The following is a 26,957-nucleotide window of genomic DNA, read 5'->3' as shown; positions in this document are numbered from 1 at the left end:
ATACATATAAAGTAATCAGTAAGTTGTAGTATGGTAACATGAATAAGTATATTTCCAGCTAGAATCCAACAAGTCTAATTCAGGGGAGCCTGTTTTTTCCGCCAGAATTTCTGCGGACCCCCGACTTTGAATACCACTGGTCTAAGCTGTGTTCCTGTAAAAGCATGTGACCACTGCTGATATTAAAAGGGCTTCATAAATACATGTGATTGATTGATGTGTTCCACAGGGCCAGGCCATGTCTCACACGGTGACAGCCCAGCACAGCTCAGTCCGTGTGGAGGGATTGCGGGCTGCCACTCCCTACGTGGTCCAGGTCCGGGCTCGCACCGTGGCTGGCTATGGCCGCTACAGCATCCCTAAGGACTTCAGCACCTCAACACACAGTAAGTCATTTCATTTCTCCTCCTCCTCCTCCTCCGCCTCCTCCTCCGCCTCCTCCGCCTCCTCCTTCGCTACTTCATTGTCACACTCTGCGTTCTGTGTCTGTCTCTCGCTCTCTCTCTCTTTCCCTCTCTCTCCTCCTTCTCCGCCTTCACTACTTTGTCTTTCCTTCTCTTTCTCTGTCTCTCTCCCTTCCCTTCTGTCCCATCACTATTTATCATTGTCCTTCACCATTGATAATGCCTCATCTTTTTATTCACCAGTGTTCTAAAGCTTTTCTCTGTTATCTTTAATCAGTACAATCCATCCAAGCAGTGAAAGAACTCCGAACAAGCTATTTCAAGGAGCTGTGCTTTTTTTTTTTACGGGCCCTTCCCAGCAATGCAGAATAAAATGTAAAGGAAAAAAGTGAAAAATAATATCACAAGGAATAAACACACGGCTATATACTCAGGGTCGCATATTATGGTAGCAGATGAATGCAAGGCGAATACAAAATAACATTGAAGTCAAATTAATATTAGAATATTGTTGTGTTTTTTTTTTACTATGCATTGCTTTTCATAATGACATGTATTTATTGTGAAGAAAAAAAATCTATCTATATATATATATATATATACATGTAAACACAGATTGGAATACAATACCCATTATTTGTTTTGCCATGAATCTGCCTCCATATTTCACTAGCTGTTTCTTTAAGAAGTTCTTCAGTGACATTCCAGGTGTTTATTCTTTGATTATTATTTCTTCGGTGACCTTTAGGTGACCCTATGAAGTCAGTGCAGGACCAGCTGCCTCTCATAGTGGGCTCAGCGTCCGCCGGTCTTGTGGTCATCGTCGCCCTTGTGGTCATTGCCATAGTTTGCTCTCGGTAAGTGTTTGACTTGTATGTATTTATCTAACAGGCCTTTTTGGTCATTATTTTGACATTTTTGGTCATTGTTTGGTATCTTGGTTCCTTGAATCCTGAAAAGGCCCTTAGAAAGGCTTTAGCCACCCTGAGCATTGTTCCATTCTTCCAATCCCGACTGTCTGCAGACAATCTACTATCTTCTGCTTGTTATTTGAAAGCAGCCTGTGTATTTACTGTGGAGTGCCTGCCAAGACAGAGGATGGATGATGTGAATGAGATTGTACGTGTGTGGTCCTTGTTTGTAGGAAACAACGCAGCGGTTCGGAGCTGGAGTACACAGAGAAGCTGCAGCAGTATGGTGAGTACTGAGGGGAAGGTGTGTGTCTGTTGGGGGAGGGGGTTGTGTGTGTGTGTTGGGGGAGGGGGTTGTGTGTGTGTGTGTGTGTGTGTGTGTGTGTGTGTGTTGGGGGAGGGGTTTGTGTGTGTGTGTGTTGGGGGAGGGGGTTGTGTGTGTGTGTGTGTGTGTGTGTGTGTGTGTGTGTGTGTGTGTGTGTGTGTGTGTGTGTGTGTGTGTGTGTGTGTGTGTGTGTGTGTGTGTTGGGGTTTGTGTGCGTGCGTGCATGTTGTGAGTGCAGACTTGGAGAGCTACGCCTTTCTGTGGTCCTTTGTTCAAACCAGGACAGTAAACCACCTGATTTAATCAATTATCCAATCACCTGACCAAAGCAGGAAACTGCATTTGCTCAATGAAACCATGATTATCTAGATCAGGTGGTTTATGAAACCCCAAAGTGCAGCAGACTCCCTGGCTTTTCAGCTTTTCAAGACTCAAAAGAGCTGCGTGATAGATATGTCCAACTGCTGTTCATGCATCAAATGTGATTCCATTTCCATTCATAACTGTATTAGTTAATAATTATGCATTGGAACACAACAACAACAAAAACTGTGTCATGAATATCTGATGAATGTGTATATTCAAGAACATCTGATGCATCCCTCCCTTCATCTCTGTAGTTTCTCCCGGGGTGAAGGTGTACATTGATCCGTTCACTTACGAGGACCCCAATGAGGCAGTCCATGAGTTTGCCAAGGAGATTGACATCTCGTGTGTGAAGATTGAGGAGGTCATTGGTGCAGGTAACCAACATAGCTAGGTGTTGAAGTGCGGTGTTCAGAGGGCAGGGTTTTGGGAGGGAGTGGATTTTGTGTTTGGGGGTAGGGGGGATATTTGTGAAGATGGAGAGATGTTTTGGGACAGCTGTGTGTTTAGGGGAGTGGGTGATGTTGGGGTGGGTTGTTGGTTGAACAAGATGTGTGTTGGGTGGAAGAGGGCAAAAGGGTTGTTGGGGGAGGTGTGGAGAGGAGGTGTGGGGGTGGTGTGGGGGGGGGGGGGTGTGAAGAGGAGGTGTGGGGGTGGTGTGGGGGGGGGTGTGGAGAGGGGGTGTAGGGTAGAGGAGGTGTGGGGGTGGTGTGTGGGGGTGTGGAGGGGGGGTGGGGGTGTGTGGAGGGGAGGTGTGGTGTGGAGAGGAGGTGTGGATGGTAGGTGTAGAGGGGAGGCGTGGAGAGTAGGTGTGGAGGGGAGGTGTGGGGGGGGTGTGGAGGGGAGGCGTGGAGAGGAGGCGTGGAGGTTGAGGTGTGGGGGGGGGGTGGGGAGTAGATGTGGAGGGTAGGTGTGAGGGGGAGGTGTAAGGGGGAGGTGTGGGGAGTAGGTGTGGAAGGGAGATGTGGGGGAGAGGTGTGAGGGGGAGGTGTGAGGGGGAGGTGTGGAGGAGAGGTGTCAGTGAAACAACTTCTTCTGTCATCCAGCTAGTTTGCTGTTTCTTCTCCGAGAGCATGTGTTCTTTCTCCTGACTTCACCCTGAACCATATGTCCCTTTATTTCTCTTCCTCTTTCTCTCTTCTCCTTTATAAACACACAACTTTTTACCAAGGCACCAAAACTTCCAGGCTCCTTATCCGTTCCCTCTCCCCCTCCACCGGTCCCAGGCTCCACTCCCGGTCACGGGATGATCTTTCCTTCTCTCCATCCCTCCCCAACCTCTCAGACCCCTAAGTTTCCTGTCTCTCTCTTTTCCTACCTTCCTCATTCACTCTCTCTCCTACACAGCTCAACCCCCATCCCTCGCTCTTTTACAATCTCCTTCTTCCTTTCACTCCTATATTTCTAGAGTTCCTCCTCCTCTTCCTCCTCCTCTTCTTCCTCCTCTTCGGTTCAACCAGTAATGCTCCCTCCCTCTCCCTCACTCCTCCTCCTCCTCTTTCCCCTCTCTCCCTCCTCCCTCTTCCTCCACTCCCCTCTCTCCCTCCTCCCTCTTCCTCCACTCCCCTCTCCCTCCTCCCTCTTCCTCCACTCCCCTCTCTCCCTCCTCTCTCTTTCTCCACTCCCTCCTCCCTCTTCCTCCACTCCCCTCTCCCTCCTCCCTCTTCCTCCACTCCCCTCTCTCTCTTCCTCCACTCCCTCCTCCCTCTTCCTCCACTCCCCTCTCTCTCCTCTCTCTTCCTCCACTCCCCTTTCTCTCCTCTCTCTTCCTCCACTCCCCTCTCTCTTCCTCCACTCCCCTCTCTCTCCTCTCTCTTCCTCCACTCCCCTCTCTCTCTTCCTCCACTCCCCTCTCTCTCCTCTCTCTTCCTCCACTCCCCTCTCTCTCTCTTCCTCCACTCCCCTCTCTCTCCTCTCTCTTCTTCCACTCCCCTCTCTCTCTCTTCCTCCACTCCCCTCTCTCTCCTCTCTCTTCCTCCACTCCCCTCTCTCTCCTCTCTCTTCCTCCACTCCCCTTTCTCTCCTCTCTCTTCCTCCACTCCCCTCTCTCTTCCTCCACTCCACTCCCCTCTCTCTCTTCCTCCACTCCCCTCTCTCTCCTCTCTCTTCCTCCACTCCCCTCTCTCTACTCTCTCTTCCTCCACTCCCCTCTCTCCCTCCTCCCTGTTCCTCTACTCCCCTCTCTCTCCTCCCTCTTCCTTCACTTCCCTCCCCCTTCCCAACCGTCACACCCTCTTCCCCACCCCCCTTCCCCCCAACCCTCCACCCAGGTGAGTTTGGGGAGGTGTGCCGCGGGCGCCTGAAGCAGCCCGGGCGCCGTGAGGCGGTGGTGGCCATTAAGACACTGAAGGCAGGCTACACAGAGCGCCAGAGGCGGGACTTCCTTGGCGAAGCGTCAATCATGGGCCAGTTTGACCACCCCAACGTGATCCGGCTGGAGGGCGTGCTGACCCGCAGCTGCCCCGTGCTCATCATCACCGAGTTCATGGAGAACGGAGCGCTGGACTCCTTCCTCAGGGTGAGTGAAGCTGACAGTTGCGATGATGTGCGGAATTGTACATGATACATTTTAATTGATATCGATTCTACCGTACTTCATAAAAACCTGGAGTCACGCAAAATCACACATACCACCACCTACACACCAGTAATGCTTAGAGTCGTACCGCACACACACCAGTAATGGCGATACGCTGAACCGTTCATGATACCTCTGACCAATAGTGATAGGAGTTGTGCTGTTGAAAATACAGAGACATGCGTAGTCAGACACAACATCGCTGACTGATAGGAATTCAGCTGTACAAAACCATATTTTACTGGACTACATCTGGACCTCTGTAGCTCAGTTGGTAGAGCATGGCGCTTGCAACACCAGGGTTGTGGGTTTGATTCCCGTGACCACCCATAAATAACATTTTTGCACGCATCCATGTAAGTCGCTTTGGATAAAAGCGTCTGCTAAATGACATAAAATTTGTATTATTATTTTACTACACAAAAGCCTGGGGACAAGGACACACACCACCTCCTACAGGACAGTGGACGCTGATGGGGGAAGTACAGAACTTCTACAACCTAAAGAGTTCTATTACATGATTCCTACAGTAGGCAATAGGCAGTGCACACACACAGTAATGCTCTCTCACTCAGTAAGAGTTAATTAACCTCGATGAGCTCTTACGAGAATGGTGCACTGTTCAAGTCCATTCATCGGTGGTCATACTTATGCAATAAGGCACCAGGGGGTGTGGTATATGGCCAATATACCACGGCTAAGGGCTTAAGGGCTGTTCTGGATACAGCCCTTAGCCGTGGTATATTGACTATATATCACAAACCCCCTAAGTGCCTTATTGCTATTATTGCTATCCCGCCTTATCGCAGCTCACTGGTCAACATAGCAGCACCCACCCGTAGCACGCGCTCCAGCAGGTATATCTCACTGGTCACCCCCAAAACCAATTCTTACTTTGGCCGCCTTACCTTCCAGTTCTCTGCTGCCAATGACTGGAACGAACTGCAAAAATCACTGAAGCTGGAGACTCATATCTTTCTTACTAGCTTTAAGGACCAGCTTTCAGAGCAGCTCACAGATCACTGCACCTGTAAATAGCCCATCCAATCTACCTCATCCCCATACTGTATTTATTTATCTTGCTCCTTTGCACCCCAGTATCTCTACTTGCACATTCATCATCTGCACATCCTACCATTCCAGTGTTTTAATTGCTATATTGTAATTACTTTACCACCATGGCCTATTTATTGCCTTACCTCTCTTATCCTACCTCATTTGCACATGCTGTATATAGACTTGTTTATACTGTATTATTGACTGTTTGTTTTTCTCCATGTGTAACTCTGTGTTGTTGTATGTGTCGAACTGCTTTGCTTTATCTTGGCCAGGTCGCAGTTGCAAATCAGAACTTGTTCTCAACTAGCCTACCTGATTAAATAAAGGTGAAATAACGTAAATAGAGCAGTTTTGTCATACCCGTGGTATACGGTCTGATATACCACGGCTGTCAGCCAATCAGCTTTCAGGGCTGGAACCACCCAGTTTATAATATGGAATCGCTTAATCTCTGTGTAGTTATGCAGTAGCTCCTGTCCTTTCTGTAACAGTTAACCCAGATTATTACAGTCCAATGTTGTCCTATATATATTTTTTTAATCCCAGCCCCCGTCCCCGCAGGAAGCCTTTTGCCTTTTGGTAGGCCGTCATTGTAAATAAGAACTGACTTGCCTTGATAAAGGTTAAATAAAAAATAAATGGTGTATAACGTTAATATATACAAATAATCTCTCTTATTGGATAGATTTACGATCATAAAGTACAGAGCAATGTCCATAACCCTCCTTGGTTCATTTCATCTCATCTCAATTCATCTAATTTCATTTCATCTCATTTCATTTCATCTCTCGTGACTCAAACTCAAGCTCATCTTGTGACTCAAGCTCATCCTCTCACTCCTTCTCACACACTCCTGTCAGTCAGATGTCCATCCAGCTACATTTGTGTGTGTTTGTGTGTGTGACTCATAGATACACACTGCAGTGATCTAGTGATGTCCCGTCAAACTACGGTGCCTGGCTCTGAGATGCAGGCAGAACTACACACATGTACACATGCGAACGCACATAACACATGCGAACGCACATAACACATGCATAACAACAAGAAACACATTTGCACTCATAAACACAAACACACACTCCCAAGCAGGACTGTCCTATCCATCTATGCCTCCAATGCATTAGGGCTGTGACGATACCAGCATTGTGATATATTTTCCATTGCAAAAATGAAAACACAAAGCAGACCAAACTGTGCTGTTGTGCTATAGCTTGTAAAATAAATAAATGTGACTCTGGACGACAACATAATGATGTTTGTTTCCAACATTAGAGCTGTTTTCCTAAAGAAGGTACATCTGCTTAGGGTTTTGTTTCCTTGCCACCCAGCCTTGTTATGAATCACAGGGGTGCAACTTTGGTTTTAGTGGGGGGGGGGGGCATATTTGTATTTATTTTTTATTCATTTAAATCCAGTCGGATAAACACTCCAAACAGCTTACCCGACCGCTCGGAGGCGTCCGCATGGTCCTAAAGCACAACGTTGCCTCGTTTTGTATCACATTCCTATGATAAAACTGGGGGAGACAATTTCAAAATGTGAAAGTTGCCCCCCTGAGTTCCCCCCCTGATGAATCATGTTGTTAACATACCCATCCAAATGTGTTTTAATGTCAAACTCCATTCATGTGTAAAGAACAAAGCAGTATGTTTAGATACTTGGCACGTTGGGAATCTAACCCTCCTGAGTTCATGACAAATAAACCTTGATTTCCAGGCTCCTTGAGACATGGGAAGTATGCCATCACAAAACTAATGAGAAATGGGACTGATTATGGAGCTGTTTATAAAAATAGAATCATTAGAACTAACATCCCCATTCAAGTCAGAAGGTTGGCATTTATTGTCATGACTCATGTACTGGAGGCAGCTCTGTAGAGTGGTCACTAGCTGGCACAGCCGCAAAGTCATAAAAATCTGATTTTAAACCTAACCTTAACCCACTGTTAACCCTAATGCCTAACCCTAACCTTAAATTAACCTAACCCTAACCTAAACATTTTTGTTTGCATTCATTTTTACGATTTTGCCCATTTTACTTTGCAGCTGGCCCATCTAGCGTACATCGCTCAGGTTGGCCTCCAAGGCAAGATTCATGACAATAAATGTCAACCTGCTTCAAGTCAAGGAGACATGATTTTCCATTCTAGTTATTCTAATTCTATGGAGGTGTTGTGAGTGGTAGCATGGTTCCCATCAACTCAATGCTTAATTAATTTCAGTCAAGACTGGATAAGCAGAGAAAGGTCGAACCTCTAGTCATTCTGGGAAAAGATAATTTAATTCTAACTGTAACTAATTATCAGTGGACTGTCCTATTCACTTTCATGCTGTAGCAACACACACACACACACACACACACACACACACACACACACACACACACACACACACACACACACACACACACACACACACACACACACACACACACACACACCTCTAACTATTAAATATTTAAATGACTCATTAGATGGGATCAGACACATGGTAATCTGTTGCAGACTGACAGAACTAGTCATGGATAGTTATGCCATATGTTATGTTTATGTTTATGTAGCTTTATATAGGTTTATGTTTATGAAGGCTTATGTAGGTTTATGTTTATGAAGGCTTATGTAGGTTCATGTTTATGAAGGCTTATGCAGGTTTATATAGGTTTATGTTTATTATGTTTATGTAGGTTTATATAGGTTTATGTTTATGAAGGCTTATGTAGGTTTATGTTTATGTAGGCTTATGTAGGTTTATGTTTATGTATGCCTATGTAGGTTTGTGTTTATTATGTTTATGTAGGCTTATGTAGGTTTATATTTATGTAGGTTTATGTTTATGTAGGCCTATGTAGGTTTATGTTTATGTAGGTTTATGTTTATGAAGGCTTATGTAGGTTTATGTTTATGTAGGCTTATGTAGGTTTATGTTTATTATGTTTATGTAGGCTTATGTAGGTTTATATTTATGTAGGTTTATGTTTATGTAGGCCTATGTAGGTTTATGTTTATGTAGGTTTATATTTATGTACAGTAGGCTTATGTAGGTTTATGTTTATGAAGGCTTATGTAGGTTTATATTTATGAAGGCTTATGTAGGTTTATGTCAATGTAGGCTTATTTAGGTTTATGTAGACTTATGTTTATGAAGGCGTATGTTGGTTTATGTTTATGTAGGTTTATGTTTATGTAGGCTTATGTAGGTGTATGCTTATGTAGACTTATGTCATTTTATGTTTATGAAGACTTATGTAAGTTTATGTTTATGTAGGCTTATGTAGGTTTATGTTTATGTAGACTGACCTAGTGGCGAAGTGGTCTTATGTAGGTTTATGTTTATGAAGGCTTATGTAGCTTTATGTCAATGTAGGCTTATTTAGGTTTATGTAGACTTATGTTTATGAAGGCGTTTGTTGGTTTATGTTTTTGTAGGTTTATGTTTATGTAGGCGTATGTAGGTTTATGTAGGTTTATGTTTATGTAGGTGTATGCTTATGTAGCCATGTCATTTTATGTTTATGAAGACTCATGTAAGTTTATGTTTATGTAGGCTTATGTAGGTTTATGCTTATGTAGACTGACCTACGGACTGATTTGATCTCCCTCTTCCCTCTCTCAATTCAGTAAAATTCAAAGGGCTTTATTGGCAAGGGAAACATGTTTACATTGCCAAAGAAAGTGTCATATTTTGGCTATATACAGTATTGTAATGATGTGCAAATAGTTGAAGTACAAAAAGGAAAATATATAAATATGTGTTGTATTTACAATGGCGTTTTTCCTTTTCTTGTGGCAACAGGTCACAAATCTTGCTGCTGTGATGGCACAATGTGGTATTTCACCCAATAGATCTGGGATTTTATCAAAATTGGATTTGTTTTTGAATTCTTTGTAGGTCTGTGTAATCTGAGGGAAGTATGTGTCTCTAATATGGTCATACATTTGGCAGGAGGTTAAGAATTGCAGCCCAGTTTCCGCCTCATTTTGTGGGCAGTGTGCATATAGCCTGTCTTCTCTTGGGAGAAGACCAGCTTGCTTAGGGGACTCTTCTCCAGGTTAATCTCTCTGTAGGTGATGGCTTTGTTTTGTAAGGTTTGGGAATCGGTTCCTTTTAGGTGGTTGTAGAATTGAACGTCTCTTTTCTGGATTTTGATCATTTGTGGGTATCGGCCTAATTCTGCTCTGCATGCATTATTTGGTGTTTTATGTTGTACACTGAAGATATTTTTGCAGAATTCTGCATGCAGAGTCTCAATTTGGTGTGTGTCCCATTTTGTGAATTCTTGGTTGGTGAGCAGACCCCAGATCTCACAGCCATAAAGGGTTATATATCTGATTCAAGTACTTTTAGCCAGATCCTAATTGGTATGTCAATTTTATTTATTTATTATTATTTATTATTATTTATTTAACCTTTATTTAACCAGGTAGGCCAGTTGAGAACACATTCTCATTTACAACTGCGACCTGGCCAAGATAAAGGAAAGCAGTGTGACTAAAACAACAACATAGAATTACACATGGGATGAACAGTCAATAACATAACACAATAGAAAAATCTGTATACACTGTGTGCAAATTAAGTAAGGAGGTAAGGCAATAAATAGGCCAATAGTGGTGTCGTGTCTTTGGCTATGCCGGATTAAGTGATATGACATGCTATTCTATAAAATAATTTATCCGTAATTAATATCACCTGATTGAGCTAATCATGTAAATGTAATTAACTAGAGAGTCGGGCACCACAAAATAATATTTATAGAGCTGTTATCTTCCGAATAAACTCTTAAAGACCTAGTAATATTTTACATCAATAGCAGTCAATATTAATCCTCACCTTAATTCAGTCTCATCTGAAAGTTCTAAATTCTTGGTTATCTGCACGAACCCTGGCTAACAAGTTGAATCAGCAATACAAAATTTAGTTTAATTATTTATTTACTAAATACCTAACTAATCACACAGAATTACACATACACATAATTAATCATAACTTGATTACAAATGACAACATAAAGGAAAACATCCCTAGCGGGCGGAACAGATATGACAGCTGGTTACACAAAAAAAAAGCGTCTGGGTTTGAGGGAAAAAACGGGAAGACTGAGGGACACAGGGAGAAGCTGTGCTATCGTAAATACAGTATCTTATGCCTTCTAAATTACCGCCCATTTGGAAAAGGAAAATACAATAAATATTTACTCTGAGCTGCGCTTCGGTAGGTTGGTGGTAGATGGAAGGCCGTGTTGCCCAACCGAGTCCTTTGTCCTTTGAAGAATGTCTCTGCTGGTAAATTGAAATATGTTGTAGTAACATCGTTGTGTGGTAGATGGGATACTCTGTCTGTTCCTTCCTAACCTGCGTTTGCAGCTGCTGTTGCTAACTCAATGGCTAGGAGGTATCACTTCTGTAGTGAATAAGAGTTCAAAGTTCATACCATTCGCAACCAAAGCTCACGCTGATGTTGGCTTCGTTCTGTAGTTATTATCTGAACCATTTTGACATCGGACCGTCGTCCTCACATCCTCGGAACCAGAGGTTATATTGTCGTCAAGGCTTTATATAGGAAGGGAGAGGAGGGCGTGTTTGAAAAGTTTTATAGCCCATGTCCCTTCACAGGGGCGGGCCACTGATTGAGCAGAGCCCTAACCTTATAAAAACCCAATTCTCACATTTTAGAAGCCAAAATCACATTTCATCCCATCACGAATAATTTCATATTCAAACATTTCAATTGAACAACAATTCCATGTGAATCCGATAACTCTGATGTGTAGACTTTCCACTGTAGAGTTTATGTCATCTTATCATTGATGAGAATGTCTCAGATGACAACGGAACTGACATCATATTCATTAAGTACCACCGAATATGTTCAATTGGTCGGATTACCAGAATATAGTTCATTTCCCCCCACCTACTGATGTTCCTAGAATCTCTATGTTAACCAAGGTGTTTGCAAATGTAACATCAGTAGGGTAGAGAGAGGAAAAAGGGGGGAAGAGGTATTTATGACTGTCATAAACCTACCCCCAGGCCAACGTCATGACAGTGGCGAAGTAATTACAATTCAGCACTATACACTGGAGTGATATATGTGCAGATGAGGATGTGCAAGTAGAAATACTGGTGTGCAAAAGAGCGGAAAAACTAAAACAAATATGGAGATGAGGTAGGTAGTTGGTTGGATGGGCTATTTACAGATGGGCTGTGTACAGCTGCATCAATCGGTAAGCTGCTCTGACAGCTGACGCTTACAATTAGTGAGGGAGATATAAGTCTCCAACTTCAGTGATTTTTGCAATTCGTTCCAGTCATTGGCAGCAGAGAACTGGAAGGAAAGGCAGCCAAAGGAGGTGATGGCTTTGGGGATGACCAGTGAAATATATCTGCTGGAGCGCGTGATACGCGTGGGTGTTGCTATGGTGACCAGTGAGCTGAGATAAGGCGGAGCTATACCGAATGAAGACTTATAGATGACCTGGAGCCAGTGGGTTTGGCGACAAATATGTAGCAAGGACCAGCCAACGAGAGCATACAGGTCGCAGTGGTGGGTAGTATATGGGGCTTTGGTGACAAAACAGATGGCACTGTGATAGACTGCATCCAATTTGCTGAGTAGAGTGTTGGAGGCTAATTTGGAAATTACATCACCGAAGTCAAGGATCGGTATGATAGTCAGTTTTACGAGGGTAAGTTTGGCAGCATGAGTGAAGGAGGCTTTGTTGCAAAATAGGAAGCCGATTCTAGATTTAACTTTGGATTGTAGATGCTAAATGTGAATCTGGAAGGAGAGTTTACAGTCTAGCTAGACACCTAGGTATTTATTGTTGTCCACATATTCTAAGTCAGAACCGTCCAGAGTAGTGATGCTAGTCGGGCGGGCGGGTGCGGGCAGTGATCTTTTGAAGAGCATGCATTTAGTTTTACTAGCACTTAAGAGCAGTTGGAGGCCACGGAAGGAGTATTGTATGGCTTTGAAGCGTAATGTTTATTTTGATGGCGTAGAAGGCACCTCTTGCCTTGCCTCATTCACAGCTTTGTGTACGTTACCTGTGGCGCTGACATTTAGGCCGAGGTATGTAGAGTTGTCGGTGTCTAGATGGAATGCATAACCTGCATAACCTTTTTAGGAACGCCATTATTTTTGTCTGACTGAGATTCACTGTCAGGGTCAAGGTCTGACAGAATGTGTGCAGAAGTTCTAGTTGCTGCTGTAGGCCCTCCTTGGTTGGGGACAGAAGCACCAGATCATCAACAAACAGTAGACATTTAACTTCAGATTCTAGTAGGGTGAGGCCGACTGTTCTAGTGCCCTCGCCAATTCGTTGATATACTGTATACACTACCATTCAAAAGTTTGGGGTCACTTAGAAATGTCCTTGTTTTTTAAAGAAAAGCACATTTTTTGTCCATTAAAATAACATATAATTGATCAGAAATACAGTGTAGACATTGTTAATGTTGTAAATGACTATTGTAGCTGGAAACCGCAGATTTGTTATGGAATATCTACATAGGCGTATAGAAGCCCATTATCAACAACCATCACTTCTATGTTCCAATGGCTCGTTGTGTTAGCTAATCCAAGTTTATCATTTTAAAATACTAATTGATCATTAGAAAACCCTTTTGCAATTATGTTAGCACAGCTGAAAACTGTTGTTCTGATTTAAGAAGCAATAAAACTAGCCTTCTTTAGACTAGTTGAGTATCTGGAGCATCAGCATTTGTGGGTTCGATTACAGGCTCAAAATGTCCAGAAACAAATACCTTTCTTCTGAAACTCATCAGTCTATTCTTGTTCTGAGAAATGAAGACTATTCCATGTGAGAAATTGCCAAGAAACTGAAGATCTGGTACAATGCTGTGTACTACTCCCTTCACAGAGCAGCGCAAACTGTCTCTAACCAGAATAGAAAGAGGAGTGGGAGGCCCCGGTGCACAACTGAGCAAGAGGACAAGTACATTCGAGTGTCTAGTTTGAGAAACAGAAGCCTCACAAGTCCTCAACTGGCAGCTTCAATAAATAGCCTTCTAGGCAGAGGTCCAGTGTCTGTGTTCTTTTGCCAATCTTAATCTTTTATTTTTATTGGCCAGTCTGAGAAATGTTTTTTCTTTGCAACTCTGCCTAGAAGGCCATGGACATTTCTAAGTGACCCCAAACTTTTGAACAGTGGTGTATGTTGAAGAGGGTGGGGCTCAAGCTTCATCCCTGTCTCACCCCACAGCCCTGTGGAAAGAAATGTGTGTGTTCTTTTGCCAATTTAAACCACACACATTTTGTTTATGTGCATGGATTTTTAGAATGTCTTGTTTTTTTCCCCAACACCGCCTTCCATCAATTTGTATAGCAGACCCTCATTCCAATTTGAGTCCAAATATTTTTTGAAATCAACTAAGCATGAGAAGACTTTGCCTTTGTTTTGGTTTGTTTATCAATTAGGGTGTGCAGGGTGAATACGTGGTATGTCATACGGTAATTTGGTAAAAAGCCAATTTGACATATGCTCAGTACCTTGTTTTCACTGAAGATATGTACGAATTTGCTGTTAATGATATAATGCAGAGGATTTCCCTAAGGTTGATGTTGACGCATATCCCACTCCACGGTAGTTATTGGGGTGATCAGTCCTTGGTTCCAAATATTGGGGAAGATGTCAGAGATGTCAGGGATGATTTTAAATAATTGAAGTATAGCCAATTGGAATTTATGGTCTGTATATTTTATCATGTAATTTAGGATACCATCAACACCACAAGCCTTTTGAGGTGAGAGGGTTTGTATTTTGTCCTGGGGTTCATTCAAAGTAATTGGAGAATCCAGTTGGTTCTGGGAGTCTTTAATTGTTGATTCTAAGATTTGTATTTGGTCATGTACAGTGCCTTGCGAAAGTATTCGGCCCCCTTGAACTTTGCGACCTTTTGCCACATTTCAGGCTTCAAACATAAAGATATAAAACTGTATTTTTTTTGTGAAAAATCAACAACAGGTGGGACACAATCATGAAGTGGAATGACATTTATTGGATATTTCAAACTTTTTTAACAAATCAAAAACTGAAAAATTGGGCGTGCAAAATTATTCAGCCCCCTTAAGTTAATACTTTGTATACTTTATTTTTGAACCATTCCATTGTAGATTTTGCTTTATGTTTTGGATCATTGTCTTGTTGGAAGACAAATCTCCGTCCCAGTCTCAGGTCTTTTGCAGACTCCATCTCCAAAATTATTCAGCCCTTTTACTTTCAGTGCAGCAAACTCTCTCCAGAAGTTCAGTGAGGATCTCTGAATGATCCAATGTTGACCTAAATGACTAATGATGATAAATACAATCCACCTGTGTGTAATCAAGTCTCCGTATAAATGCACCTGCACTGTGATAGTCTCAGAGGTCCGTTAAAAGCGCAGAGAGCATCATGAAGAACAAGGAACACACCAGGCAGGTCCGAGATACTGTTGTGAAGAAGTTAAAAGCCGGATTTGGATACAAAAATATTTCCCAAGCTTTAAACATCCCAAGGAGCACTGTGCAAGCGATAATATTGAAATGGAAGGAGTATCAGACCACTGCAAATTTACCAAGACCTGGCCGTCCCTCTAAACTTTCAGCTCATACAAGGAGAAGACTGATCAGAGATGCAGCCAAGAGGCCCATGATCACTCTGGATGAACTGCAGAGATCTACAGCTGAGGTGGGAGACTCTGTCCATAGGACAACAATCAGTCGTATATTGCACAAATCTGGCCTTTATGGAAGAGTGGCAAGAAGAAAGCCATTTCTTAAAGATATCCATAAAAAGTGTTGGTTAAAGTTTGCCACAAGCCACCTGGGAGACACACCAAACATGTGGAAGAAGGTGCTCTGGTCAGATGAAACCAAAATTGAACTTTTTGGCAACAATGCAAAACGTTATGTTTGGCGTAAAAGCAACACAGCTGAACACACCATCCCCACTGTCAAACATGGTGGTGGCAGCATCATGGTTTGGGCCTGCTTTTCTTCAGCAGGGACAGGGAAGATGGTTAAAATTGATGGGAAGATGGATGGAGCCAAATACAGGACCATTCTGGAAGAAAACCTGATGGAGTCTGCAAAAGACCTGAGACTGGGACGGAGATTTGTCTTCCAACAAGACAATGATCCAAAACATAAAGCAAAATCTACAATGGAATGGTTCAAAAATAAACATATCCAGGTGTTAGAATGGCCAAGTCAAAGTCCAGACCTGAATCCAATCGAGAATCTGTGGAAAGAACTGAAAACTGCTGTTCACAAATGCTCTCCATCCAACCTCACTGAGCTCGAGCTGTTTTGCAAGGAGGAATGGGAAAAAATGTCAGTCTCTCGATGTGCAAAACTGATAGAGACATACCCCAAGCGACTTACAGCTGTAATCGCAGCAAAAGGTGGCGCTACAAGGTATTAACTTAAGGGGGCTGAATAATTTTGCACGCCCAATTTTTCAGTTTTTGATTTGTTAAAGAAGTTTGAAATATCCAATAAATGTCGTTCCACTTCATGATTGTGTCCCACTTGTTGTTGATTCTTCACAAAAAAATACAGTTTTATATCTTTATGTTTGAAGCCTAAAATGTGGCAAAAGGTCGCAAAGTTCAAGGGGGCCGAATACTTTCGCAAGGCACTGTATATATATCTCCATTTTGGATAAATAACTCTTCTTGTTGTTGTTTGTTTAGTGTGTTCCAATTTTCCCAGAAGCAGTTAGATTCGATGGATTCTTCAATTACATTGAGAGGATTTCTGACGTGCTGTTCTTTCTTTTTCCGTAATGTATTTCTGTATTGTTTTAGTGATTCACCATAGTGAAGGCGTAGACTCAGGTTTTCTGTATTGTTTTAGTGATTCACCATAGTGAAGGTGTAGGCTCAGGTTTTCTGTATTGTTTTAGTGATTCACCATAGTGAAGGTGTAGGCTCAGGTTTTCTGGATCTCTATGTTTTTGGTTGGATAGGTTTCTCAATGTCTTTCTTGGGTTTTTGCATTCTTCATCAAACCATTTGTCATTGTTGTTCATTTTCTTAGGCTGTCTGCTTGCAATTTTTTAGATTTGATAGGGAAGCTGAGAAGTCAAATACAGTTTAGGTTTTCTACTGCCAAGTTTACAACTTTCCTATTACAGTGAAACTTTTTGTCCAGGAAATTGTCTAAAAGGGATTGAATTTGTTGTTTCCTTCCATCTCTAGCATTTCTTAATATTATTCAGTTTCTTTGGCTTTGATGCCTCATGACTGAGTATTGCTCTGTTCAAGTGGACTGTGATATTGCTGTGATCTGATAGGGGTGTCATTGGGCTGACTGTAAACACTCTGAGAGACTGGGTTGAGGTCAGTGATAATGTAGTCTACAGTACTACTGCCAAGAGATGAGCTAAAAATGTATCTACCGTAGGAGTCCCCTCAAAGCCTACCATTGACTAGGTGCTGTACATACCCAGCGTGTGACAGAGCTGCAAGAGTTGTGACCCATTTCTGTTGGTTATGTTGTCGTAGTTGTGTCTAGGGGGGCATATATGGGGGAGGGAATGCTGTCACCTCCAGGTAGGTGTTTGTCCCCCTGTGTGCTGAGGTGGTGTCCTTTCTCTCGCTCACACTCGGTCTCTCTCTCTCTCCCTCACCTATATATATTTCCTCCCCCTTCTCCCCCATTTCTGTCTCTCTCTCTCCTCTCTTCTCTCTTTCCCTCCCTCTCTTCCTCTCCCATCCCCCTCTATCTACCCACTATCTCTTTCTGCATTAACCCTCAATCTATCTACCCTCTCTCCCCAACCCCCTCTCCATTACCCCTCGCCTCCCTCACAGCTGAATGACGGGCGCTTCACGGTGACCCAGCTGGTGGGCATACTGCGTGGCATCGCGGCGGGCATGAAGTACCTCTCGGATATGAACTACGTTCACCGGGACCTGGCTGCCCGCAACATCCTGGTTAATACCAACCTGGTGTGTAAGGTGTCCGACTTCGGCCTGTCCCGTTTCCTAGACGACTCATCAGCCGATCCCACTTACACTAGCTCTCTGGTGAGTGACCTGGATGGAGAGGGGGGTTGTGAGTATGAGTGACCTGGATGGAGAGGGGGGTTGTGAGTATGAGTGACCTGGATGGAGAGGGGAGTTGTGGGTATGAGTGACCTGGATGGAGAGGGGGGTTGTGGGTATGAGTGACCTGGATGGAGAGGGGGGTTGTGGGTATGAGTGACCTAGATGGAGAGGGGGGTTGTAGGTATGAGTGACCTGGATGTAGAGGGGGGTTGTGGGTATGAGTGACCTGGATGGAGAGGGTGGTTGTGGGTATGAGTGACCTGGATGGAGAGGGGGGTTGTAGGTATGGATCTTGTTAGCTTGGTCTGTGTTTAATCGGTCTTTCTATTTTTGTCTGTGTGTGTTTATCTGTGAGATTGCTTGTTTGTTTGCTTTCTTTGTTTGTTTGCAATTTTGTGTGTGTGTGAGTGTGCTCACTCATTTGTGTCTTTGTGTCTCTCTGCATTCTGTGATCATGTTTGTGAGACTTTGGTTACCTGTGTGTGTGTGTGTGTGTGTTTGTGTGTGTGTGTGTGTGTGTGTGTGTGTGTGTGTGTGTGTGTGTGTGTGTGTGTGTGTGTGTGTGTGTGTGTGTGTGTGTGTGTGTGTGTGTGTGTGTGTGTGTGTGAATTTCTGCGTATGTGTGTCTCTGCGTGTGTTTGTGTGTCTGCGTGTAAGTGTGTGTGTGTGTCTCTGTGTGTATCTCTGCGTGTGTGTGTATTTCTGCGTGTTTGTGTCTCTGCGTATGTGTGTGTGTCTCTGCCTGCGTGTGTCTGCATGTGTCTACCTTCCTCTCCCTGTGTGAGTGTTTATAATGGCTCCATCGCCCAGCATGCTCCACTGTATCAACCCCGCCTCCCCCTGTGTCTCTGCAGGGAGGGAAGATTCCCATCCGCTGGACCGCCCCTGAGGCCATTGCCTTCAGGAAGTTCACTTCGGCTAGTGACGTCTGGAGCTACGGCATCGTCATGTGGGAGGTGGTGTCCTACGGAGAGAGGCCCTACTGGGACATGGGCAACCAGGATGTGAGTTAGTTAGTTCCTAGCTCCTGTTGCGTCTGATAGGCTCATACTACCAGAAGAAGTGTTTCAATATCTACTGTAGCAGACTAGAACACACTAGCATGCGACCTGGATGTCAGTTAGTTAGTTCCTAGCTCCCGTTGCGTCTGACAGATCGACACAGCGTGTTGAATATTGTTCCAATACCCACACTACCTTACCACTTATTGATTTATTCAGGGTATTTATTTGATAGGGACAGTGCACATTAGTCATTGAATTAAAACATTTCAGTTTCAACATCAATGTAAAACTCCCCGTTTAGCAACAAAGCACATTTTCATCCGTGTTCCCTGAATGAATTACTTGGAATGAAATAATTTATTGGTCATGAATTTAAAGTAGTGTGCTAGTATGGCTGTTGGAATGGAGCCACTGTTTTATTTCAGATTCATAGTCTTGAAGGGATAGTTTACACTGAGGTACATTGCAGTTGCACTTTTAGTTTGAGCTTGACAGTTATGCTTGAGAGTTTTTATCTTCACTGTGCAGGTGGTTAGTGCGGCTGTGTTGGCGTTTTTTAACTTTAATGTCTCCTGCTAACCACGTCTCCGCCTGTATCTTCAATCCACAGATATTTACTACGGCAGAGTAGTTAACTACCACACACACACTCATACGCACAAGCTCACGCGCACACACACCCACTCTCTATCCCCAAAACACATCTTACCATCTCACTGGGCTTCTACCTTATTAATGAATAGAGAGCAATTATGCTCATCCAAACGTGGCATCCAACATGTTGTATCACTGCAGTAGCCAGTTTCAAAATAATCATTACATTTGTGAGCAGCGAAAAATAGGAATATGAATAGTACAGATGTTGTATGATCCCAAAGGCAAATTTGCATTGCAGCAAGAAGTAACCAAAATACATACCGACAGCATATGGATATAAATAGCTTTGTAGAGAATACAAACACGTCATGACAAATAAAGGAGGAAACGGGGAGAGCAAGTTGTGCAGTGCAGTAGAGAGATTCTTCATTTTTTACAAAGGCCCATTTGCTTTGTAGCAAGTAGTCAAATACATGTGAAGTTTATAGAAAGTAGAACAGAAAATAGCATGTTGTAACAACAGTAATCAACTGTAATCAACTGTAATCAACTGTAATCAACTGTAATCAACAGTGATCAACAGTAATCAACAGTAATCAACTGTAATCAACAGTAATCACATGTAATCAACAGTAATCAACTGTAATCAACAGTAATCACATGTAATCAACAGTAATCAACAGTAATCAACTGAATTAACTGACTCTTACTTTCTTTTCTGTTCTTCCTCATGAATTAGAATTTCAATACACTTTTTAAATGGACAGGAATTGAGAATGGAATTGATCCCTAAACCTATTCTATCATATCATATGGTATTGTATCCTGTGGTATCATAACGTATCATATTGTATCGTACCAGATTGTATACAATCACATTGTATCATATCGTATTAACCCTTTCCTTAGGTGATGACTGCGGTTGAACAGGACTACCGTCTGCCCCCTCCTATGGACTGCCCCATGGTGCTGCACCAGCTCATGTTGGAGTGCTGGGTGAAGGAGAGGAACCTGAGGCCCAAATTCTGCCAGATCGTCAGCACCCTGGACAAGCTGCTCCGCAACGCCGCCACACTCAAAGTGGTCACCAGCACATACTCAGGGTGAGTGGAAGAGACTGGAGAGGAATTATTTCTTTATTTCTTTATCATGTATTTATTTCTTTATTATTATATATTTTTTTAATAATTATTATTAAAGTCAGCAAATAAAGAAACATCCCTTTTTCAGGACCCTGTCTTTCAAAGATCATTTATAAAAATCCAAATAACGTCACAGATCTTCTTATTCAATGACCCATAAACAATTAATGAACATGGACCTGTGGAACGGTCGTTAAGACACTAACACTTTACAGACGGTAGGCAATTAAGGTCACAGTTATGAAAACGTAGGACACTAAAAGAGGCCTTTCTACTGACTCTGAAAAGCACCAAAAGAAAGATGCCCAGGGGCCCTGCTCATCTGCGTGAATATGCCTTAGGCATGCTGCAAGGAGGCATGAGGACTGCAGATGTGGCCATGGCAATAAATTGCAATGTCCGTACTGTGAGACGCCTAAGATAGCGCTACAGGGAGACAGGACGAACAACTGATCGTCCTCGCAGTGGCAGACCACGTGTAACAACACCTGCACAGGATCGGTACATCCGAACATCACACCTGCATGACAGGTACAGGATGGCAACAACAACAGCCCGAGTTACACCAGGAACGCACAATCCCTCCATCAGTGCTCAGACTGTCCGCAATAGGGTGAGAGAGGCTGGACTGAGGGCTTATAGGCCTGTTGTAAGGCAGGTCCTCACCAGACATCACTGGCAACAACGTTGCCTATGGGCACAAACCCACTGTCACTGAACCAGAAAGGACTGGGAAAAAGTGCTCTTCACTGATGAGTCGCGGTTTTGTCTCACCAAGGGTGATGGTCGGATTCGCCTTTATCGTCGAAGAAATGAGCGTTACACTGAGGCCTGTACTCTGGAGCGGGATCGATTTGGAAGTGGACATTCCATCATGGTCTGCGGCGGTGTGTCACAGCATCATCGGACTGAGCTTGTTGTAAAAATGTAAAAAAACGGGCAAACTCAACTTTGCGGGCAAACTCAATGCTGTGTGTTACAGGGAAGACATCCTCCTCCCTCATGTGGTACCCTTCCTGCAGGCTTATCCTGACATAACCCTCCAGCATGACAATGCCACCAGCCATACTGCTTGTTCTATGCGTGATTTCCTGCAAGACAGGAATGTCAGTGTTCTGCCATGGCCAGCGAAGAGCCCGGATCTCAATCCCATTGAGCACGTCTGGGACCTGTTGGATCGGAGGGTGAGGGCTAGGACCATTCCAACAGAAATTTCTGGGAACTTGCAAGTGCCTTGGTGGAAGAGTGGGGTAACATCTCACAGCAAGAACTGGCAAATCTGGTCCAGTCCATGAGGAGAAGATGCACTGCAGTACTTAATGCAGCTGGTGGCCACACCAGATACTGACTGTTACTTTTGATTTTTGACCCCCCCTTTGTTCAAGGACATATTATTCAATTTCTGTTAGTCACATGTCAGTGGAACTTGTTCAGTTTATGTTTCAGTTGTTGAATCTTGTTATGTTCATACAAATATTTACACATGTTAAGTTTGATGAAAATAAACGCAGTTGACAGTGAGAGGACTTTATTGTTTTACTGAGTTTATATAATTGTTTTATTCATGTTTTTATATATATTTATATATATGTGTATTTTATATGCACAACAAGACCGGTGTAAATACTTTTTTAATGGTTTCTAAACAACAGTTTCTAAATAAGCATACGTGCGTCTGCACCCGAGAAACCTACAGATTTGCACAAAAACCTCTCCCATGATAATGAACAAAAATTCAAAGTATACTGTCAATAGTAATAATTATCGAAACACCAACCTACACATTTAGTGGTTTTTACAGACATGGCCATATTTGTTGTTGTTGTTGGTTTGATTTGTTGTTTTGGCGTGCGATCAACAATATCAACAGCAGCATGTTGGGCCTAAACTGATGAATAGGGCATGAAGTTCTGGTTCAGCTCTTTGTACCCCACTAAACAAAACCACAAAATTATCATATTCCACTTATCAGTTTCTCGCTTGAGCCTCAATGTCTTCCAGTTTCACTGTTGCAGCATTACCCCAAGAGTGATTCCTATTGCCAGGAGCGGGCCTCTGTGAAGCTAATTGCGTGTGGAAATGTAATGTCTGACCTAGGTTTAATTCCCCGTGCTCTTGGCTGCCTCCTGAATGTAGGTAATAGGACAGAGAAAGAGATGGCGCAGACAGAGTCAAGGCTGCTGATATAGAAACAGACTGACGGACAGCTGAGGTGATGGAGGATGTAGAAACAGACTGATGGAGGATGTAGAAACAGACTTACGGACAGCTGAGGGGATGGAGGATGTAGAAACAGACTGATGGAGGATGTAGAAACAGACTGATGGAGGATGTAGAAACAGACTGACGGACAGCTGAGGTGATGGAGGATGTAGAAACAGACTGATGGAGGATGTAGAAACAGACTGACGGACAGCTGAGGGGATGGAGGATGTAGAAACAGACTGATGGAGGATGTAGAAACAGACTGATGGAGGATGTAGAAACAGACTGATGGAGGATGTAGAAACAGACTGACGGACAGCTGAGGTGATGGAGGATGTAGAAACAGACTGATGGAGGATGTAGAAACAGACTGACGGACAGCTGAGGTGATGGAGGATGTAGAAACAGACTGATGGAGGATGTAGAAACAGACTGAGGTGATGGAGTATGTAGAAACAGACTGATGGAGGATGTAGAAACAGACTGAGGTGATGGAGTATGTAGAAACAGACTAACAGAGAGCTGAGGTGATGGAGGATGTAGAAACAGACTGATGGAGGATGTAGAAACAGACTGAGGTGATGGAGTATGTAGAAACAGACTAACAGAGAGCTGAGGTGATGGAGGATGTAGAAACAGACTAATGGAGGATGTAGAAACAGACTGATGGAGGATGTAGAAACAGACTGAGGTGATGGAGTATGTAGAAACAGACTAACAGAGAGCTGAGGTGATGGAGGATGTAGAAACAGACTGATGGAGGATGTAGAAACAGACTGAGGTGATGGAGTATGTAGAAACAGACTAACAGAGAGCTGAGGTGATGGAGGATGTAGAAACAGACTGATGGAGGATGTAGAAACAGACTGAGGTGATGGAGTATGTAGAAACAGACTAACAGAGAGCTGAGGTGATGGAGGATGTAGAAACAGACTAATGGAGTATGTAGAAACAGACTGAGGTGATGGAGTATGTAGAAACAGACTAACAGAGAGCTGAGGTGATGGAGGATGTAGAAACAGACTGATGGAGGATGTAGAAACAGACTGAGGTGATGGAGTATGTAGAAACAGACTAACAGAGAGCTGAGGTGATGGAGGATGTAGAAACAGACTAATGGAGTATGTAGAAACAGACTAATGGAGGATGTAGAAACAGACTAACAGAGAGCTGAGGGGATGGAGTGTGGGTAATAAGACAGATTGAGGAGAAGCTAAAAGAGGAATGTATTTAATTAGGTTGCTAAGGGAGGCCAAGCCCATTGCTGTGATGGGCCAAATGGGGAAGTGTGTGTTTGTGTGCGTGTGTCATTGTGTGTGTGTGTGTATCAATGTGTGTATGTAGGTGTATGTCTTGCGTGTGTTATGCTACGTGTCAATGTATGCTGATGATTCATTTATGGCCTCATCTGTGAGTGAGTGAGTGAGTGAGTGAGTGAGTGAGTGAGTGAGTGAGTGAGTGAGTGAGTGAGTGTAAGAGTGTAAGAGTGTGAGAGTGAGTGAGAGCCTTATCAATACTGTACGGATACTGTAGTATCTTTAGAATGGAGATGGCGGAGGTACTAGTTTTTATTACAACCCCAACGTGATTAATTTATTCTGCTCGGAGGTTAAATTGGATTTTGTAAGTGGTGGAACTGGCTTCTAGATTGTCTTTTCCATGATCGGTATCAACACATATTTGATGGATTCTCACTGTGTGCTGTGCTGTGTGCTGTCTCCCATCCTCAATGTTGTTGACAGCGTAATACTATACCACCTAACACAGCAGCGTTCTTCAGTCCTGCTCCTGGGTAAATACAGTTTGAAATAGATAAGTGTAGCACTAACACACCTACCGGTAATTGAACAAACCAAGGGCTTGATGATTAGTTGATAAGTTGAACATTTTGTGCTAGCACTGAGCTGGAACAAAACCCTGCACACCCTATGGGTCTCTGCTCCAGAACCAGGAATCTAATAACACTGGTGTAACAGTTTGTACTCTTGAAAAAAAAACACACGTGACTGACCTATTACCTCTGTTGACAGGGATCTGATGCGGATCGGGGGGACGTTGCCTGGCCACCACATAAAGAGCCTGGACAGCAGTCAGAATGACATCGTTCGACAACAGATGAGCGCAACTCTCCCCATAAGGGTCTGAGGTTTGGATCTGGACCAACAGAACAACAAACCAACACATCAGCAGAGGAAACTGGACCCACTAGAAACCACCTAGGAGCTCTACTTGCAGAACCCAATGAGTGAATGAATGGATGACCCATTCCTAGACAAAAACAAAAGTGGTCTGCTGTACCTACACAAAACTAACATGGGAAAAGGACATCTTGACTTTGGACAGCTTCAGTGGAGCTCTGTTGAGAACAGACTCTTGAGCAGCTTGTGGAGAACTTGTTTATTGGTGTGTGCTCGCACTCAGTATTGACATTTGTGATTTCGAGAACCGTCCATTGACAGAAAGCCAAACTCTCCCTCAGGTTATGTTTGCATGTCTGCATGTGTTTTCTGCTGCCTGGGAAGCGTCCTTTTTGCCAAAGTGATTCCCATGTCTTCCCTGCCTTTATCATTGACTTTGACCACGGATGGGAACCGATATGGATACTATGTACTGGAAAGATACAGGCGCAATGATGATACAAAAGGGTTTGTTCGAATGATGAGTCTTTGAGGATGTATTCTATGGATTCTGAAGGAACGCGGACACCTGAAAATATTGTATCCTAAAGCCCTTGGTCAGAGAACTTGATTGCAGACTTCTATAAGAATTGCTGTTTTTTATTATCTTGTTTTGTCCACTTTCTTTAATTGTGGTCTTTCATGTCAGTGGAAGGTTTCGGTCTCATGATACTGTATGTGTTTTTGCGTGTCCCATTCACCTTCCCTGGATAAAGGGGCTGACTGAGTAGGACGTATTTGACTGTAATACAGTACAGGACACACCATCATTTGCATGCCAAATTGGAACTGTTGTGGATGAATGTCATGTGAACAAGAGACAATGGTTCCGCATAACTATTAGTCTATTTTCTTACTCTTATTTTATTCAACTATGTCTTGTTTTGGATGCTAAGTTATTACTTATAGTTGAATATAGTATTGCGTTTTCTACAGTAATTGAGGGATATCTTGTTTTTTTTTCGACACGTTATCTTAATACACTAGACAGTGAATTTAATGATTAAACGATATTCAAATATTTTGTGGCAGCTGTAGCTCGTAGGAAAGGGTTAATGATGAACCATAGCTACTTCTAGTCACCATTGCTGGCCCACATCGCCAGCCTGTCAGTACAGTTGTCAATTCCATTATTCTGGACACGCTACTGATATCTTAGCCTGGGGTTCCAGTCTGTTTGTGCTTTAACCAAATCGTCTCTGTGTTTTTCCATTGTCATGCCGAACATGTTTGGTCTGACACCGATAGTCAGGGAAGTTGGCTAAAGCACATAGAATATGGGACCAGGCTAACTGGCTAACTATGTTGAAGTGTCGGATGTTTTCTTAAGTAAAATGTGTCAAGGATCCCATTCAAATGAAATATGTTACCATTAAGATGATAACTATGTGACCTCAATATCAACCTGACCCACAAAAAGTTTGAATTATTCAGTGAATTACTCTTGACATGTTTTTTTTTTTAAGTACGCCAGCTGTCAGTATCTTCCGTGTTATATGATCTCCCCATCCCTACTAAATCCGCTCAGAGTTCATCTTCATTTGGCCCCTCTGACCTCCGTGTGAACCTCCGTATGTTTGTTTGTTGTTGGCAACATCAAAAGAAAAATTACAGTTTAAAGGGGCCATGTACCAGGATAGAAAAATCTATGTGAAATAAGAAAAACAAGGAAATGTCCGTCAGGGCAGACTTCTTTCTGTAAGACTAAGGTGTATGGAATTGTCTGTCAGGGCAGACTTCTTTCTGTAAGACTAAGGTGTATGGAATTGTAAAAAAAAAAAAAGAAAGAAGAAAAAAAAGAAACTAGAACAAAATACGCATTTCTCTCTTAGTATTTTTTCGATAATCATATGCAAATCAATTATTAAAGTGATCTATGGTATTCTCTTTTATTTCTCTGCGGGTCCAGCACAAAGTCATTCCAGGTCTTCTCTTCTTCCAGTTGTAGGACGAACATAGGGAATAGCAAGTATGTTTTTTCTTTTAGAATATCATATTAGTTATGAAACTCATTCACTTTTAAGCTTAATCAAAGACCAGTCCACACAGCTCATTAATTAGTGAGAAAGCAGGACTATAGATTCGTCCTCTGTCATGAGAGAGGCTTCAAGGAAGCGAGATACCCTGACATCAT

The 26,957-nt window shown here is 43.0% G+C and overlaps 1 protein-coding gene across 2 annotated transcripts in view; it reads left to right on the top strand.

Annotated features, from left to right (window-relative positions):
- Positions 1-26,705, top strand: part of LOC110509003 (ephrin type-B receptor 3) — a 53,873-nt gene extending 27,168 nt beyond the window's left edge. Inside the window, exons 7-15 of one of the 2 annotated variants that reach the window (XR_016493063.1) lie at positions 230-386; positions 1,153-1,261; positions 1,549-1,601; positions 2,261-2,383; positions 3,178-4,524; positions 17,462-17,677; positions 18,553-18,702; positions 20,209-20,402; positions 24,677-25,762. Coding sequence is in view for 1 of the 2 variants with exons in the window: in XM_036966281.2 (XP_036822176.1) it covers positions 230-386; positions 1,153-1,261; positions 1,549-1,601; positions 2,261-2,383; positions 4,277-4,524; positions 17,462-17,677; positions 18,553-18,702; positions 20,209-20,402; positions 24,677-24,791 (1,365 nt within the window). In the remaining variant the exon portion in view is untranslated. Of the gene's footprint in view, positions 1-229; positions 387-1,152; positions 1,262-1,548; positions 1,602-2,260; positions 2,384-3,177; positions 4,525-17,461; positions 17,678-18,552; positions 18,703-20,208; positions 20,403-24,676 lie in introns of both variants that reach the window. The other variant, XM_036966281.2, reaches the window with a different exon arrangement.
- Positions 26,706-26,957: the final 252 nt, after the last annotated feature.

This window comes from Oncorhynchus mykiss, chromosome 28 (assembly GCF_057628025.1).
Source record: "Oncorhynchus mykiss isolate SJ-2025 chromosome 28, ASM5762802v1, whole genome shotgun sequence".
Lineage (NCBI taxonomy): Eukaryota > Metazoa > Chordata > Actinopteri > Salmoniformes > Salmonidae > Oncorhynchus > Oncorhynchus mykiss.
The sequence above is the reverse complement of the archived record's forward strand: the minus strand, read 5'-3'. Positions and strand labels throughout refer to the sequence as shown.